Below are 15,790 nucleotides of genomic sequence, written 5' to 3'. Positions count from 1 at the left end.
GGATTGTATAACCCACATGATCACCCACATCTGACTTCTTTCACCTTGGAATGTTTCCAGGGCTCATCTGTGTTGCAGCATGCATCTACACTTTGTTTCTTTTTATGGCTGGGTAATTTGCCATTGCACAGACACACCACACTCTACCCATTCATCATCAGTTGATGGACACCTAGGCTGCCTCCACCATTTAGCCACTGTAAATAGTGCCACTAGTACAAGCACCTACTTGAACAGCTGTTTTCAGTTCCCCCTGGGTGTACACCCAGGAGAATTGCTAGGTCATATGATCATTCTGTGCTTAACTTTTTGAGCAACTGCCAAACTGTTTTCCAGAGGGGCTGTACCACTTTATATTCCCATCAGCAACCCACAGGAGTTCCAATGGTGGCACGTCCTTTTCAACACTTGTTATTTTCTGCAACACCTGTTGCTATCCTAGTGCATGTAAAGTGGTTTCGCATTGTGGTTGTGATTTGCATTTCCCTAATGCCTAATTCTGTTGAGCATCTTTTCATGTGCTTCTTGGTGACTTGCGTGTCTTCTTTGGAGAAGATTATGTATGTTACTGATGTTACTGAAATTGACCTTGAAAATGCTTTACTGATTTTTCCTTTCATTATCAGTATTCGCATGACCTTTCCCCAGAATTATTTATCTTCTTAAAACATGGCTGTGGCTGGGTGCGGTGGCTCACGCCTATAATCCCAGCACTTTGGGAGGCCGAGGTGGGTGGATCACAAGGTCAGGAGTTCTAGACCAGCCTGGCCAACATGATGAAACCCCATCTATACTAAAAATAAAAAAAAAAAATTAGCCTGATGTGGTGGTGTGCACCTGTAATCCCAGCTACTTGGGATACTGAGGAGGCTGAGGCAGGAGAATTGCTTGAACCCGGGAGGCAGAGGTTGCAGTGAGCCAAGATCTCACCACTGTACTCCAGCCTCGGTGACAGAGCAAGACTCCATCTAAAAAACAAAACAAAACAAAACAACAAAACACATGGTTGTGATTATTTTATATGTAGAAGTGTATATCCTGTTCTTTTCATTTAACATTGTATCAAATATGTTTCCAAGTAATTATGCTGCCACTAAAATGTTTATAAAGGCAAGACCATAAAGTACATGGCTTTCCTTATTTCTTGTGAGTCTAGACCTCTAGATCTCAAAACAGCTTTTGCGTAATTTTGCCCGTATTTCACATTATGTCCTTAGATTTACCCAGATGGAATAACTAGAACAGAGGTCTGAATGATTTTAAAAATCTTGAAACATATTGCAACATTAGCACACATTATTGCAAACATTGTGAAATGGAATTAAAGTCCTTGCCTGGAAATTGAAGAATTGTGGTTTTGTGGGTGTGGGTGTGTGGGTGTGTGGGTGTGCGTGGTTTTGTTTTTTTGTTTGTTTTGTTTTGTTTTTTTTGAGACAGAGTCTCGCTCTGTCCCCCAGGCTGGAGTGCAGTGGCATGATCTCGGTTCACTGCAACCTCCGCCTCCTGGGTCCAAGCGATTCTTCTGCCTCAGCCTCCCGAGTAGCTGGGATTACAGGCATCCGCAACCAAGCCTGGCTAATTTTTGTATTTTTAGTAGAGACAGGGTTTCACCATGTTGGCCAGGCTGGTCCCGAATTCCTGACCTCATAATCCGCCTGCCTTGGCCTCCTAAAGTGCTGGGATTACAGGCATGAGCCACCTCACCCGGCCGAAGAATTGTGTTTTAATGAGATACCATACCCTGTTGAACTGGGGCTATCATTCACCCTCCTTGAATCTCGGTTCAGTTTCTCTATCTCTAAAATCTACCTTCTGTACCTCACAAGACTTTATGGGAAAACAACTTTATTCTCCAAGCATTGCTTTGATATTATTTTTAGTGTTACAAATATATTAATAAGAAGAATTTCCTACTGTAAAACCCAGGGGAGAAGAGATTGCCTGTCTTGAGTTCTTCCTATCAGTCAGAATTCTTCTATAGTTATTTTTAAATGCTTGGCACATATTAAGTGCTACATAAGTTTATAATGAATGAATGAAAGCACAGCATGGTGGAAATATATGAGATTTTGTATGTATGGGGAGAGGTACACAGATAACCAGGAGAGACTAGTGGTGGTTTTCCACATTCGATGACCCTTTGTTGTCTTTTTTTTATTTTTTAAATTATCATATAGTGAAACTGACTCTTTTTGAGGGGGTGTGCATTTTCATAAATTCTAATGCATGTATAGATTCTTTTTTGTTTGTTTGTTTTGTTTTGAGATGGAGGCCCACTCTGTCACCCAGACTGGAGTGCAGTGGCGCAATCTCAGCTCACTGCAACCTCTGCCTCCTGGGTTCAAGCAATTCTTTGCCTGAGCCTCCCGAGTAGCTGGGATTACAGGCATGTGCCACTATGCCCAGCTAATTTTTGTATTTTTAGTAGAGACAGTGTTTCACCATCTTGGTCAGGCTGGTCTTCAACTCCTGACCTCGTGATCCACCCACCTCGGCCTCCCAAAGTACTGGGATTACAGGCGTGAGCCACCGTGCCCGGCCACATTATAGATTCTTGTAATCATCACCACAGTCAGGATACACAACAGTTTTATCACCCCCAAAAATCTGTCTCAAACTACCCTGGTATTCACATCCTCCTCCCCCCCAGCCCCTGGCAATTACTGATCTGTTCTCCATCTCTGTAGCTTTGTCTTTTCTAGGCTATTACATAAATGACATAATACAATATGATTTTTTATATTGGCTTCCTTCATGCATCAGGATGCCTTTGACGTTCATTCCAGCTGTTGCCTATCTCAGTAATTCATACATTTTCATTGTGGCGTTATATTCCATTGTTTACTCATTCACTGTTGCAGGACATTTGAGGCAATTATGAATAGAGCTGTTCTAACATTCGTGTGCAGACTTTGTGTGGACATAGGTTTTCATTTATCTTGGGTGAATACACAGGCGTGGGCTAGGTCATATGATAAATGTATGTTTAGCTTTATGAGAAACAGCTAAACTGTCTTCCAGAGTGACCACTATTTTATATTACCATCTGTGATGTATGAGTTATACTGTTCCTACTTCATGCCAATACTTGTTGTCACTGGTTTTTTATTTTAGTTGTTCTAATAGGTGTGCAGTAATCTTCACCATAGGTTTAATTTACATTTCAATAATGACTCATGTGCTTATTTGCTGTCTACATATCTTCTTTGGTCAAATGTGTGTTCAGGTCTTTTTCCCATTTAAATTAACTTGTGTCTATGTTCATGAGGAATATTGGCCTGTAGTTTTCTTACACTATCTGGTTTTAGTATCAGGATAAAGCTTGCCCCATGTAGTAATGTCCCCTCATCTCTTTCTGGGAGAGATTATATAGAATTGGTGTTATATCATTTTTACATGTTTAATAGAATTTTTCAATGAAATAATCTGTGCTTGGGCATGTCTTTCAAAGTGTTTAACAACAAATTCAATTTCTTTTTAATATTTAAAGGAATTTCAGGTTATATACTTCACCTTGGGTGAGTTTTGGTCATTCTTTTTTTTTAAAGAATTGGTACATTCATCTAAGTTGCTGAATCTAGGTGCATAGGATTGTTCAGCATATTTCCTTAATATCATTTCATATATCTGTTGTGTCTGTAGTGATATTTCATTCCTGATATTGGTCATGTGTGTGTTCTCTTTTTTCTTTGTCAGTCTTGCTTGAGGTTATCAATTTTATTAATTATTTCAAAGAACCAGCTTTTGGTTTCATTGATTTCCCCACCCCACTCCCCTTATTTTACCATTTTCCATCTCACTGGTTTCTCTTATTTTTATTTCCTTCCTTCTGTGTGCTTGCTTTATATTTGGTTAGCTTTTCTTTTTTTTTATTTATTTATTTTCATTCTTCTTCTTTTTTTTTTCCTGAGACAGGGTTTTGCTCTGTCTCCCAGGCTGGAGTACAGTGTCATGATCATAGCTCAGGGCAGCCTCAAACTCCTGGACTCAAGCAATCTTCCCACCACAGCCTCCTGAGTAGCTGAGACTATAGGTACCCCACCACACCTAGCCAGCTAATTTTTAAATTTTTATTAGAGGCATGTCTCTCTCTGTTACCCAGGCTGGTCTCAAATTCCTGGTCTCGGCAATCCTCCTGACTCAGCCTCTCAAAGTGCTGGGATTACAGGTGTGAGTCACTGGGCCTGATCCCTTTTCCTGATTTCTTCAGCTTAGAATATTGATTTGAGACCTTTCTCCTTTTCTAATATAAACATTTAAAGCTATAAAATTTCTCCTAAACTCTTCTTTACCTGCATCCTACAAATTGATGGTTTTATTTTCATTTTGTTGAGTTCAAAATATTTTCAGTCTTATTTTCCTTGAGACTTCCTCTCTGGCATTGAATATGTGGAAGTGTATTTCCAAGTGTTGGGAGATTTTCTGGTTCTCTTTCTGTTATTTGATTTCCAGTTTGATTGCATTACAGTCAGAGAACATAGTTTGTATTTTGCTGCTTTTATAGTTTGTTAAGGTTTGTTTTATGACCCAGGGTATGGTCTATCTTGTTTCATGTATACTTGAAAGGAATGTGTATTCTGCTGTTGTTGGGTTGAGTATTTTAGAAATAAATCAATTAGATAAAGTTTGGTTGATGGTAGTATTCAATTCTATATTCTTGCTGATTTTCTCGCTGTTTTATGTGGAATGCTGAGGAGTGTTGAAGTCTCCAATTATAATGTATATTTGTCTATGTCTCCTTTCAGTTCTTTATCTGCAAATCATATAGCTACTATGACTTTCTTTTGATTAGTGTTTCTTTTTCCACCCTTTTACTTATTACCTACCTATAACATCTATTTAAAGTGGGTTTCTTGTAAATAGCACATAGTTAGTTGGTGGGTGGTTTTTTTTTTTTATTTCAACTTTAATTTTAGATTCAGGACACACATGCAGGTTTGTTACACAGGTATAGTACATGATGCTGAGGTTTGGGGTATGAATGATCCCATCAGGTGGGTTTTTAAAAACCCATTCTGACATACTCTGTGTTTTATTTGGTATGTTTAAGCCATTTAATTTACTGTTTTTATCGATAATGTTGATGTTCATAATGTTGGGTTGAGGTCTACCATTTTAGGATGTGTTTTCTGTTTGTTCTCGTTGATCTTTATCCTGTTTTCCCTTTCCTGCTTTTTTTTGGAGTATTTGAACATTTTTTAGTATTCCATTTTAACTTATTTATTGTCTTTCTTACTGTATCTCTGTATTTTTTTTTAATGGTTACTCTAAGAATTACAATATACTTAACAATCTACTTAGAGTTGCCTTTTTTTTTTTTTTTTTTTAAAAGAGTCTTGCTCTGTCACCCAGGCTGGAGTGCAATGGCATGTGCTGGACTCATTGCAAACTCTGCCTCCTGGGTTCAAGCGATTCTCCTACCTCAGCCTCCCAAGTATCTGAAATTACAGGCACCCACCACCAGGCCCAGCTAATTTTTGTATTTTTAGTAGAGACCGGGTTTCACCATGTTGGCCAGTCTGGTCTGGAACTCCTGACCTCAGATGATCCACCCACCTTGGCCTCCCAAAGTGCGGGAATTACAAGTGTGAGCCACCATGCCCAGCCTAGAATTGCTATTTTACCACATCTGATGGAATGCAGAAAGCTTACCATCATGTAGGTTCCTCTGTTCTCCCCCATTTTTGTTACATTTATCTCATGTATTACATCTACATACATCTAATGCCCCATCGGACAAGGTTATAATTTTTGCATTTAATCATCAATCATATTTTAAAGAGCTCAAGGGAAGAACAGTCTATTGTATTTACTTAGGTCTTTACCAGTTCTGTTATTCTTCCTACATTCTTGAAGTTTCAAGTTTCAAGTTTCCCTCTGGTTTCATTTGAAGAATTTCCTTTAGCAATTCTTTTAGAGCAGGTTTGCTGATGATGAATTCTAAGTGTCCTTCATCTGAGAATGTCTCGATTTAATCTTCTTTCCTGAAGGATATTTTCACTGCATATGGGATTCTGGGCTTTTTGTTTTGGTTTTGTACTCCAAAAGAAAGCAGGAAAGGGAAAACAGAGCATAAAGATCAGCGAGAACAAACAGAAAACACATCCTAAAATGGTAGACCTCAACCCAACATTATGAACATCAACATTTTCCAGCAGTTTTTAAATTTTTTTCTTCTGGTCCCTGAGGTTTCTGATGAGAAACACACAGTTATTCAAGCCATTGTTCCCTATACGTAGTATACCATTTTTATCTGGTTCCATTCCACACCTTTTCTGTGTCATTAGCTTTTGGAAATGATGTTGTCTGGGTGCGGATTTCCTTGGGCTTACTTTGGAGTTCAGTGATCTTCTTTAATCTGTAGGTTTATGTTTTGGCAAGTTTGTGGAATATTCAGTCATTCTTTCTTCAATTTTTTTTTTTTTTTGCACTGCACCCTTTTTCCTCTAATTCTTTCACTGTGGTGATAGAAATGTTAGCTGTTTGGGCATTATCTTACAGGTCTCTGAAGCTCCGTTCATTTTTTTTTTCTAATCTTTTTTTCTTCTCTGTTGTCCAGATCAGATAATTTCTATTGATCTATCTTGAAGTTCACTGGCTCTTTCTTATCATCTCATCTCCATTCTGCTATTGATTTCACCTAGCAAGTTTTTATTTCACTTATTATACTTTTTAGTTCTAAAATTTCCTTTTGGTTCTTCTTATTAACTCTATTTATTGCTAAGACTTTCTATTTTTCTATTATTCCTAAAAGTATATTCACTCTTACTTTCCTTTTCTCTTTTTCCTTCTTGCCGTCAGTGGCAGAATACCCATACTTATTGGAGTCTTTCTATACTGATGACCATAAAAACTCTGTGAATAATTCCTACATCTATAGGATCTCAGTTTAGGCATCTGTTGAATATCTTTTCTCAAGGGAGTTTTTTTTTCTGCTTCTTTTTAGGCTGAGTAATTTTGTATTATATGCTGAGAAATTTGGGGTTGTATCCTGGACATTTTAAATATCTAAATACATGAGATTCTGGGTTTGTTTAAATCTGTCGGGTCAGTGGTACTTCAAATTCTGGTCTTCTTGCTCGGTCTGCTGCTACCATTTACTTTTCAGTCTGCAAATAACTGCAGAGTTCATTCTGTCCAGGTTTTATAGCTACATTCAGTAGGAAAAACTGGATGGAGTGTGCTTCCTTCATCTTACCTGAAACCAGAACCTGTCTTGATAGGCAAATTAACAAATCAGGCCAATAATTTTAAAAAGTTAAGGCTGTAATTTTTATATGATAAAGTGATATTATATATAGAGAAATATTATATATTGATAAATTCTTATCAATTTTTTACTACTCTACCACAGTTATATTACTGAACATTATTTTTTCTTTTTTTTTTTTTTGGAGACAGAGTCTCTGTTGCCCAGGCTGGAGCGCAGTGGCATGATCTCAGCTCACTGCAACTTCTGCCTCCCGGGTTGAAACCATTCTCCTGCCTCAGCGTCCTGAGTAGCTGGGACTACAAGCTTGCGCCACCATGCCAAGCTAATTTTTGTATTTTTAGTATAGACAGAGTTTTGCCATGTCGGCCAGGCTGGTCTCAAACTCCCGGCCTCAAGTGAGCCTTCCACCTCAGCCTCCCAAAGTGCTGGGATAACAGGCATGAGCCACTGCGCCCGGCCTTGAACATTATTTTTTTCATCACAGCCAGATACCTGGCTCTTTGGCTGTATTAAACTTTCCTGTCTCCTCTGTTCTATTTCCCATTCTGCCCGTTGATTGTCAGTTGCCTATTGTCTTTTTTCAGCTGAGACAAGGTTGGAATTTTCCAAAAGGAACTTTATGAAGGAGATGGGATGATACATACAACTGTATTGATTTGGGGAATGACGATAATTTCAGCTGTGTACAGCACCGCCCTGTCTGTAAAGTCCTTGCACGTCCTTCTCATGTGATCCTCAAATGACCCCTTTGAGACAATCAGACCCAGTTTATTGATCCCATTTCACAGTTGAGGTAACAGGACTTTTAGATGTCTGATGTGATCTTCTCAAGGTCTCTCCATTTTGGAAAGGCAGAGCCAGGACCAGGTGGATTTCCTAGCCACAAATCCAATGTACTTACTGCAGTTGTGTGCTTTAGTTTGACGACTAAGGATTTAATGATTTTGTGATTTGGCTAATCTAGTTTACAAAGCATCGTCCTATGCATTTTCCGTGGCCCAAAGTGGTCTTAGGTGAACATGCTTGCTGCAAGATCTTTGGATCTTAGCCTTAGTGAGGTGTGGATGGCACCCGCAATCTGGTAGTGTTCCTCCCAGGCTATAGTTTGTTTCAATTTCCATGAGGTTTTATTAAATACCTAGTACATTTCTGGCACAGCCCCCAAGCAAGCCTAGGAGACAGAAGGATGAATAAGACGGTTCCTAGACTCCTGGCCTCTATGGGCCCCAGTTAATCATCTGAACCTTCCTGGCCATCAAGGGGCCTGCCAGAAAGCTTTGGGGAGAAGTGTCTGAGCTTATGGAGTTCTCCTTTCCCTACAGTCCTCCGGGCCTCATATGAACAGGAGAAAGAAGCGCTTACCCACTCTTTCCAGGAGGCCAGTGCTATCCAGCAGGTGAGAGGGGCTGGGTCGTGTCGGTCTCGGATGAGGGTAGGCGAGGACCAGTGGGAAAGCAGCATGGAGCCCCAAGGCAGCCAAAACTGATTACATGTGCCTAGGAGTGACGGGCTGAGGTGATTGTCTTCTGTGTATCCAGGCCCCTGGATGTGGTAACCAGGCTATTAGCTCAAGAGGACTGAGTGTGAAATTGAGTTGGGCCTATTTTTCCAGGGACTACTGGGGAGATCTTGGAGAGGCATGGGCCAAGTGCCACAGTGTGATTAGATTCATGGGTGGATGCACAGGGACCTGTGGAAGGATGCAGGGAAGCATCTGACTCAATGTGGCTGTGCAGGAAAGATTTCCTAGAGGGAATGAGATCTAAGCTGGAGTCTGAAGGATGGGTTGGAATTCTTTGGTAAAGAAGGGTAGGAAGGGTGCCTCAGGCAGAAAAAAAGCAATGTGTTCAAAGACATGGAGGAAGAAGGAAAAATATGGAATACCTGAGGAACTGAAAGATGTCCAGGATGTCTGGGGTATGAGTTTCAGTGGGAGAGGGGACTAAGGCTAAGAAAGTGAGCAAGGGCCAGAGTGGGAGCCAGTGAGCCACCTTAAGTGGTTGTGCTCTATCCTAACGGTAATGATCACGGTTCAAGTAGAGGAAGTTCTTGGCAGTAAAACAGTTTGCAGATAAGAATTTACCCTGCAGCTGGGGAAGTATTGTGATGTTTGGCTGGAGGAGAGGATGTATAGAAGGAGCAGTGAGAGGCAAGCTTGGAAAAATTCATTGAGCCTGGTTTGGATGGGTTTTGAATGCCAGGCTAACAATGATCTTTTATAGCAGGACACTGTCCCCCACAGTATGGGGAGCCATTAAAGGCATTAAAGCAAGAGGTGGGGTTGGTATGTTCCTTTCCTCTCCTCTCCTTCTCCCTCTCCTTCGTCTCCTTCTCCCTCTCCTTCGTCTCCTTCTCCCTCTCCTTCGTCTCCTTCTCCCTCTCCTTCGTCTCCTTCTCCCTCTCCTTCGGCTCCTTCTCCCACTCCTTCTCCTTCTCCCACTCCTTCTCCCTCTCCCTCTCCCTCTCCCTCCCCGTCCTCTTTCTCTCCCCCTCCCCTCCCCCTCCCTCTCCCTTTCCCATTCCCTCTCCCTCTCCCCCTGCCTCCCCCTCCCCTCCCCTCTTCTTTTCTTTCCTCTTTTCTTTTCTCTTCTTTCTTTCTCTTTCCGGCATGCGATTTTGCACTGAAAGGGCTGATAGATCTCAAGCAGTGGTCGAAGTATGTTGATCTTGCATTGTCATGTGGGTAGCCCAAAGACAGATTGAAGAACCCAAAACTGTTCTCCCTCTGGGATGTGGCAAAGTTCACCTATAGCCTTTATGAGGCAGGCTTTGATTGTCTCCACCCCACTCCCTGCTCCAGGAGACCATAGACAGACTGACCTCACAGCTGGAGGCTTTCCAGGCCAAAATGAAGAGGGTGGAGGAGTCCATTCTGAGCCGAAACTATAAGAAACATATCCAGGTAGGTGGCAGCACCCTGGGGGCTTTTCCTCCTTGAATCTCCAGGGAGGTCAGGGCCAGGAAACAGGAAAGACCAGTCCTTGTTCAAGGACAAGACTCAGACCTGACACTCTTACCTACACAAGGGCCTGGAAATAAAAGGCCAAGAGAGCAGCATCTGGAATAGTAAAGTGCTCACATTCTGGATTCAGAGAGAACTAGGTGCACATAGCAAATCTGCCACTTAGCACAAGTGACTCAACCTATCTGAGCCACAGTCTCCTCATCTGTGGTGCTAGTACATGTCTCAAAAGATGTTATTCGGATACAGGGAGATAAAGCATATTAAGCACTTAACATGGGCTGAGAGAGGAAGGTGGGTGACTTGTGAAAGTCCAACTATGAGTTTCTGGCAGAATGGAGAGGAGGGAGGTAGCCTACTGGCCTAATGAGGTCACTCTGTCCCTGTCTAGGATTATGGAAGCCTCAGCCAGTTCTGGGAGCAGGAGCTGGAGAGCTTACACTTTGTCATCGAGATGAAGAATGAACGTATTCATGAGCTGGACAAGCGGCTGATCCTCATGGAAACAGTGGTCTGTGGCTGGGAGTGGCTGGGGGATGCAGGCTTAGGCTCCTGCTTTCTTGGTGTTTCCGTTGTAAAGCATGCAGAGGGGAGGCGGTTTGAGGAGGTCCCAGCCTAGTTCACTCAGCTTTGACCTGCCACCTGTGCTGACCACTGAGCATGGTCTGTGGCCAGGCTGGGTCAAGCAGCGCCTCCTTATCATCGAGTCCTGTGCCTTTCGAGGCTACTGACGTTGCTGTAGCTTGGGTGACACTAGGGCAGTTAGCATTGAGAACGCGGGAGGACAGAAGCCTCAGAAACCCTAGGGTTGAATCTAAGCAGAGATTATGTTGCTGTGGAAGAAGTCTCCTTGGCCTCCTGTGTGCCATACAACTTATAATTAAAAAAATAAAACTAAGGAGTTAACAAAACACTGCTGACTTTTAGTTTTGCCACAGGAGAATGTTTAAAAAAAGAAGTCTTACAGGCACTACCATCTCATGTCACCATCCGTTCTTTTCTCAGAAAGGAAAGAGGGTGGGAGGGAGATGGGGAGCCAGGGTGTGTGCCCAGGGAGCCCTGGGGGCTTGAGTCATGTGACATGGAATCACCCACAGGGCTTTATTTTAATCAGATCATCTCAAACATTCCCTGTAGATTTGGTTCGCTCATTTTTGGGGAAACACATAACAGACAAACTTAATTTTATTTATATAGATCATATCCTTCTGACTTTTGGAGAACAAAACACATTCTTTCTTCCATGAACTCATGGTGATATGAGATGGTAGGGCCTGTAATTTTTTTTTTTACCATTCTCCTGTGGCAAAAAGCCAGCAGCCCTTTGTTAACTTTTTAGTTTTATTTTTTTCTAAGTCACCTTATTGCTCCATGAAATGTAACATCTAGTCTAGAATGAATCAGTGCTTTCAGTGACCACAGATAAGAGGGAGGTGACAGCACACATCGTGCAGCGTGAGTTTGGCAGCGTTCTGAGCTCATTCTCATTGTTATAGAAAGAGAAAAATCTGATATTGGAGGAAAAAATCACAAGCCTGCAACAGGAGAATGAGGACCTCCATGTCCGAAGCCGCAACCACGTGGTCCTGTCAAGGTAGCTGTCTTCCTGCCTCCTTTCCTCCCACCCTATTTGCCAAAATTTCCAGCTGGGAGAGTCTTAGATGGGCCTGAAGAATGGACTGACAGGTGGGCCCAGGGCCTATTTAGGGAATGTGGCTTCTCTTTCCCTGGGAGTCAAGAAACCCAAGGGGGCAGCTCTGCTCGGAAACCAAAGTCCCAGTGCCTTGATTAGTATCTGTTTGTCTCTGTCCTGGCTGAGTGTACTCCGTGGGAAAGTTCAATATAGGGAAGAGGAAACAGGAAATTTATAGTGCACCAGGTCTAAGTGGAATGAATCAGTTCTTAGGGCTTAGTAAATAAGAGCTAGTATCATGTGTCAAACATAATTTATTGAATACTGTACATATTTTCTCATCTAATCCTCATAATTACTGTAAGAGCTGGGTCCTATTCTTCTTCTTCCCGTTTTACAAATGAGGAGATTGAAATTTAAGAAGAATGAATAACTTATTCAAGATTATATAGCTAAGTGGTAGAGCAGAGATTTGGAGCAGCTCAGAACCGCCTGCCTGTCTGTGAGGCCCCCGCTCCTTGGTCAACAGATTGAATTGCCTCTTGTATACAGGCCAACAAGGAGGGCAGTGGGGACCCTGCAGCAGGCTGCTGGTCCATCTAAGGAAGGCTTCCTGGGGGAATGGGTTGGTCTCTGTGGCAGCTGCTCCCAGTAGGCAACCCTGGGCTCTGTGTGCATCCACAGGCAGCTCTCAGAAGACCTGCTTCTCACGCGTGAGGCCCTGGAGAAGGAGGTGCAGCTGCGGCGACAGCTCCAGCAGGAGAAGGAGGAGCTGTTGTACCGGGTCCTTGGGGCCAATGCCTCGCCTGCCTTCCCCCTGGCCCCTGTCACTCCCACTGAGGTCTCCTTCCTCGCCACATAGGGTGCAGGGCCTGGGCCCATCACAATGCCTGAAGTCACAGCTCCTTCCAGGGTTTTTCTGGAGAAGACAGCAGGAGCCTCTCAGTTGTTTTCCAGGAAGGAACAAGGGTGGGAGGGAGATGGAGAGCCTGGGTGTGTGCCCAGTGAGCCCTGGGGCCTTGGGTTACATGGAATCACCCACAGGGTTTTGGAGACCCCGAGAAGCGTCTTCGTTGAGTTGGCCGAGGGAATAAGCAAGAGGAGACATTTCCTCCCTCCCCTAGCACTCTGTCCCAATCCGAGAAGTTCCGAGGCTTTCCCAGGGGCAGCCTGTGTCATGTTGGCCATTTGACATAAAGGAGACAGCCCCTGGTCTCAGCTTGTCAGCTCTGCTGCCAACTCGCTGACTTGTCAACTTCCTCTAGGTGTTCCCACTTCACCCTGGCCTGCTCAGAGCCTCAGTTTACCCCTGCATTAAAATGGTGGGGGGACTGGTCAAAGGACTCTTATGTCACTGCAGTGTCCCATTCTAGGATTGTCTGAAGGCCAGAGTAGGGGTTGGGGGCAGTGTGGACAAACCCTGCAAATCAGAGTGAGGAAGGTGAGTGATGGGGGGGGGGGGGGGTCTCTGAAGTCCCTTGGGGCTGACAGGGCCAGGCAGCCTCCCCAGCTGAGCACCATTCCTGGGCCAGAGTCGGGTCTACCAAGGGACAGTAGCCAGAGCTCCTCTTCCTTTACCAGGCAAGGCGCATCCCCTCAGCCCTCCTGGCCCTTCAGTCTTGGTGCCACCTGGGCACAGGGGCAAGCTTGGTGGTTCTGAGTCCACTCATCTGTCAGAGCTGGAACCTCATCCCTGCACAGATGAGGAAACTGAGGCATGGAGCAGTTCCCACAGTCAAATCTAGATCTCACCTGTCATCCAGGTCTTATCCTTTGCTCTGTTTTTCTCTTCAGGCTGTGGAAAAGCAGATCTGTGACTTCATCTTCCTCTCCCTGGCCCTCACCCACTTAGTTTCTTTTTCACTCCTGCTCCCTGCCTTAACTCCTCCTCCCACTGCCCCTGATCCCAGGCCCAGGCTTTTACAACCTGGTGCTCAGCTTCCCCATCGGTGACAAGGGGTGGCTAGAGTAACTAACCTCAGCAGGCCGTCCAGTCCTGATAGTCTGTGGATTTCAGATCCTTCTCAGGAAGCTTCATGTCTACTGGAGACTATAATTATAACTCCTGTTCTGCTTACAGCATTTGCATCAAAGGCTTTCCATACCCCTCCCTCGCCTGGTCCTCATAAGATCCTTGAAGCAGGTTCCTATTCCTCATTGGCAACACGGCAAACAGATCACAGGAGTCAAAGGGCCTTGCTCAAGGTCCCCAGCTTCAGTCCCAGGCCCTAAGCCAGCATCAGAACAGTCAATCTACATTTTTCATCAGTCATTCTATAGTGACATCATCCCAGACTGCCTTCTGTATTCCCCTGTGTACAGTCTCCTTCTGTTTCTAGGTTTAGAAGTTCAGAGGTGACTGTGTTTCTTCATCTCCACAGCCAAATGGGGGAAGAGGTGAGGCTAGGGGAGTGGTGTGCTGATTCTCCAGCCATGGTCAGACAGGTCATCCGGGAGCCTCGAGGAAAGCCCTGGAGGGAATCACACGTGTACTTTTTCATGAAGCTTTTTGCAAAGCACAGCTGCGATACACTAGTTTGTTGAACTAATGTCCAGGAGTAGACATGATTGGTGGCCAGGTTATTTGGGGACACCTAAACAGATCAGCAACCTGAATGACTTCTCAGAACCTTTAATATGCCAATGTGTGTGGCAAACTTACAAGAAGGGAGCTAAGTATCCAGCCTCTCCCAAACCTCTTTGAGCAAAGCTTCTGTCCCTCCCACACCTCTCACCTCACAGGCACATCAGGCTGCAGAACGCGCTTTAGAAAGCATTGTTTTAGTCCGGGCGCGGTGGCTCACACCTGTAATCCCAGCACTTTGGGAGGCCGAGGCGGGTGGATCACAAGGTCGGGAGATTGAGACCATCCTGGCTAACATGGTGAAACCCTGTCTCTACTAAAAAAATACAAAAAATTAGCTTGGTATGGTGGTGGGCGCCTGTAGTCCCAGCAACTCTGGAGGCTGAGGCTGGAGAATGGTATGAACCTGGGAGGCAGAGCTTGCAGTGAGCCAAGATCCCACCACTGCACTCCAGCCGGGGTGACAGAGTGAGACTCCGTCTCAAAAAAAAAAAAGAAAAAAGAAAGCATTGTTTTAATTGAGAGGGGCAGGGCTGGAGAAGGAGCAAGTTGTGGGGAGCGAGGCTTCCCTCATGCAGCCTGTGGTGTTTGTGGGAAGGAGATCAACTTCTCCTCACTCTGGGACAGACAATATATGGAAACCCTGAAAAGAACATGCGGCACCTTATTTATGTGGCTTCTGTGTTTTTCTGGGAGAGGGGGGAGGTGGGTCTTCACGAGGACTTCTGCCAGTGGTGGGGATCTCTGAAGAATAAATCTGGGGCCTCGGTAGCCCACTCATGGTTCTGGGCACCCTCCTCAAGTACCAAAGCCCCACTGGCCCTTGCTTTGCCCTAATTGTGGATGTGGGGCCTGGGGCTAGGTTGAAGGCTGGATTAAAGGATGGCTTTCAAAATAGACCAAGGCTTGGAGTGAGGCCGAGGTTGAAGTAAGTGGTGAAAACAGAGGGATGGGGTGAGAGAGTGCGAGGAATGAATGAGAAGGCGCCTTCTGCACTGCAGGACCCCTCTTTGGCATCAGAAACACTGAGGTTCCCACAGGTACCTACCCCTGCTTCTGCCTATTGCTCCATATCCAGATGCCTGTGGCCAGGGAGGGAGCTAGGAAGGGGTAGAGGAGACACGACGACCTCGAGTCACGTGGACATGGGTGGTGGCCAAACCAGTGCCCTGAAGGTTGGTGGCCCCGCAGGTGTAGACACCAGCATCCCTGGCCCAGGTCTCCTCCACATACAGGGTGCCCTCTGCCTCCTGCTGTACCTGGCTCTCCCCGTGTACCACATGGGCCCGTTCACTGATGTAGAGTGGTCAGCCCAACGGTAGGGGATAAAAACGGACTGTCCATCAGCTGCCCCAGGTGCATCTCTGACTCACGCACCAGGGTCAGGTAAGAGGCACC

The 15,790-nt window shown here is 44.6% G+C and overlaps 1 protein-coding gene across 1 annotated transcript in view; it reads left to right on the top strand.

Moving 5' to 3' along the window:
- Window positions 1-15,059, top strand: part of CCDC69 (coiled-coil domain containing 69) — a 42,636-nt gene extending 27,577 nt beyond the window's left edge. The window contains exons 5-9 of the mRNA XM_032158396.2: window positions 8,536-8,609; window positions 10,014-10,115; window positions 10,567-10,686; window positions 11,672-11,769; window positions 12,493-15,059. Of these exons, the coding sequence (XP_032014287.1) occupies window positions 8,536-8,609; window positions 10,014-10,115; window positions 10,567-10,686; window positions 11,672-11,769; window positions 12,493-12,670 (572 nt within the window). The 3' untranslated portion in view covers window positions 12,671-15,059. The remainder of the gene's footprint in view (window positions 1-8,535; window positions 8,610-10,013; window positions 10,116-10,566; window positions 10,687-11,671; window positions 11,770-12,492) is intronic.
- The last annotated feature ends 731 nt before the right edge of the window (window positions 15,060-15,790 follow it).

The sequence above is a fragment of the Hylobates moloch genome, unplaced genomic scaffold (genome assembly GCF_009828535.3).
Source record: "Hylobates moloch isolate HMO894 unplaced genomic scaffold, HMol_V3 SCAFFOLD_6, whole genome shotgun sequence".
Lineage (NCBI taxonomy): Eukaryota > Metazoa > Chordata > Mammalia > Primates > Hylobatidae > Hylobates > Hylobates moloch.
Note: the sequence above shows the minus strand (reverse complement) of the source record. Positions and strands in the feature narration are given on the sequence as shown.